Source organism: Penaeus japonicus, unplaced genomic scaffold (assembly GCF_977035675.1).
Source record: "Penaeus japonicus unplaced genomic scaffold, GWHDUDI00000001_assembly GWHDUDI00000020, whole genome shotgun sequence".
Classification (NCBI taxonomy): domain Eukaryota; kingdom Metazoa; phylum Arthropoda; class Malacostraca; order Decapoda; family Penaeidae; genus Penaeus; species Penaeus japonicus.
Genome location: NW_028234422.1, coordinates 12,246,703 through 12,249,202, shown reverse-complemented (window position 1 = coordinate 12,249,202; position 2,500 = coordinate 12,246,703). Strand labels below are relative to the sequence as shown.

Sequence of the window (2,500 nt, the reverse complement as noted above, 5' to 3'; positions counted from 1 at the left end):
ATATGTATATATATATATATATATATATATATACACACATATATTTGTAGATTATATATGCATATATACATACATATATATGTATATATACATGCATATATATACAGACATATATATGTATATATACATATATATATATATATATATATATATATATATATAAATATATATATAATATAATTATAAATGTATATATATGTTTTATAATAATATATATATATGTATATATATATATATATATATTTATATATATATATATATATATATATATATATATATATACATATACACATAGGACATATATATTCACATACATATAGTTAGGTTTAGAGCGGACTTACTAGAGCCGTGATGATAGCGGCGAGGGAGCAGACGACGGCGCCGAGGCCCGCCAACGGGTTCCCGAGGAAGAGCCCCAGCAGGATGAGCAGGCCGGAGAGAGGGTTGTTGGCGAAGCACACCTGGGGCAGAGGGCAAGGGAGAGGAGGAGTAAAGATGAGGAATACTATTAGCTGATTATTCTGGTTTCGTTGTTCTGGATATTCGCTGTAGTCTGTTGATTTTTTTTTTTTTTTTTTTATGCTTGCTAGTGATTTTGTCCGTATACATAGCTAACTGAAGTAGTAGAATTTTGCTGGAATGTGCTTGTATTACGCTATGCAAATATGCAAATAAGACGTGGGTTTTGACGATAATAAGGATTAAGACAATTGCTTCGTTAAATATTGTGCATTCCGATGCAAATCATTGCTAATATATGCAAGTTTGCGCTTTTCGGAATTTTCTTCTCATGCACATTCAGATATACACGAGCACATACACGGACACATACACAAAAAAAAAAAAAAAAAAAAAAAAAAAAAAAATTACACACTCACACACAGACACATACATGCATTCCATACACTATATACAAGAAAACACTCACATGAAAATAATACCATTTCCATGTACGAGCCACGTAGATTAGCTAAAACAGAACTCACTCCCACCCTTCTTATTCATCTTTGGCCCCGAAGTAAGTCGTAACCAAGCCCAAAGAAGCAGTGACGTCCAAATGTGTCATATATCCATCAAGTATATCATAAAACACCAAAAAGTCTAGCCATCTAAAACCAAAGTGGCAATGAGTAAGATTAAAATCATGATACATTTATGACAATGAATATATCATCAACATCACTTAGATTTAGACCGCGTCCGAATAGACCAGTCTTTCCCACATCAGACACAAAAAAGTTCTTGGGAAATTTACAGATAAGCCGTGCAAAAAGTAGAAAAAAACATTTGACTTGCATAAAACATTCTATGTCGTGCATAAAACTGACCTCGAAGTAATAAAACAATCTGTTAATGTTAATGGTTGTCTGCTAAATTTACGAACTTTATGCATGCGTTTGTTGGCGGTGGGTGTGTACGGAACTGCCAACCGTAGAGGTTATGAGTTAATTAAATCATTAATCATGTATTGTGGGATATAGCTAAACAAACCTCAACACAGAATATTTTTTTTTTATTATCATGGAACTAATCAGCAACTCATGACAGTCAGTCATTCATATGCTAATACATTTGTACTAATTTAGTTGCCCATCTGATGCACTTAAAGGGACAGGCCACAGCCGGCACTAGCCAAGGGCATGCGCGATTAATGATAAACATTATCAAGTGTTCTCACAGGCACTGGCGGTGAATAGAGTAAGAATAAAAAAAGCTACAATATTTTATGTAGATAAAATAAGTACAATTTAAGGGCACTTGACGGACATTATATTAGCAGTTTGAGAGAGAGAGAGAGAGAGAGAGAGAGAGGAATGATTGCATTTTCAGCAGTTCGAGAGAGAAAGAATGAGAGAGATGTATATAAAACAAACAGGGGGACAAAGAGGAGAGGTTTTAAGAATGGAGGATGCAGGTAGGGGGAAGAAAATCACAAACACACACACAAATGTATGTGTATAAATATATATAGACATACATATATATATATACATATGTATACACATATATATATATATATATATATATATATATATATATATATACATATATATATATATATATATAAAGACAGAGACAGACACAGATACGAATATAAATATATATATGCATATATATATAATTTACATGATATGTATATATGATAGAGTATATATATATAGAGATCTAGAGATATATAGAGATACAGAGATATATAATATATATATATATATATATATATGTATATTATATATATATATATATATATATATATATATATATATATATATATATATACATACGTATGTATATATATATACATATATGTATATGTATAATATATATATATATATATATGTATATATATATATATATATATATGTATGTATATATATATATATATATATATATATATATATATATATATATATATATGTAGGTATGTATATATGTATGTATATGTACGTATGTATATATGTATATATATACATATATATATATATATATATTTATATATATA

The 2,500-nt window shown here is 29.0% G+C and overlaps 1 protein-coding gene across 1 annotated transcript in view; it reads right to left on the bottom strand.

Annotated features, from left to right (window-relative positions):
- The window catches only part of LOC122251366 (urea transporter 1), a 14,316-nt gene that overhangs the window by 7,720 nt on the left and 4,096 nt on the right, over nt 1–2,500 (bottom strand). The window contains exon 3 of the mRNA XM_043013260.2: nt 342–461. Within this exon, the coding sequence (XP_042869194.1) occupies nt 342–461 (120 nt within the window). The remainder of the gene's footprint in view (nt 1–341; nt 462–2,500) is intronic.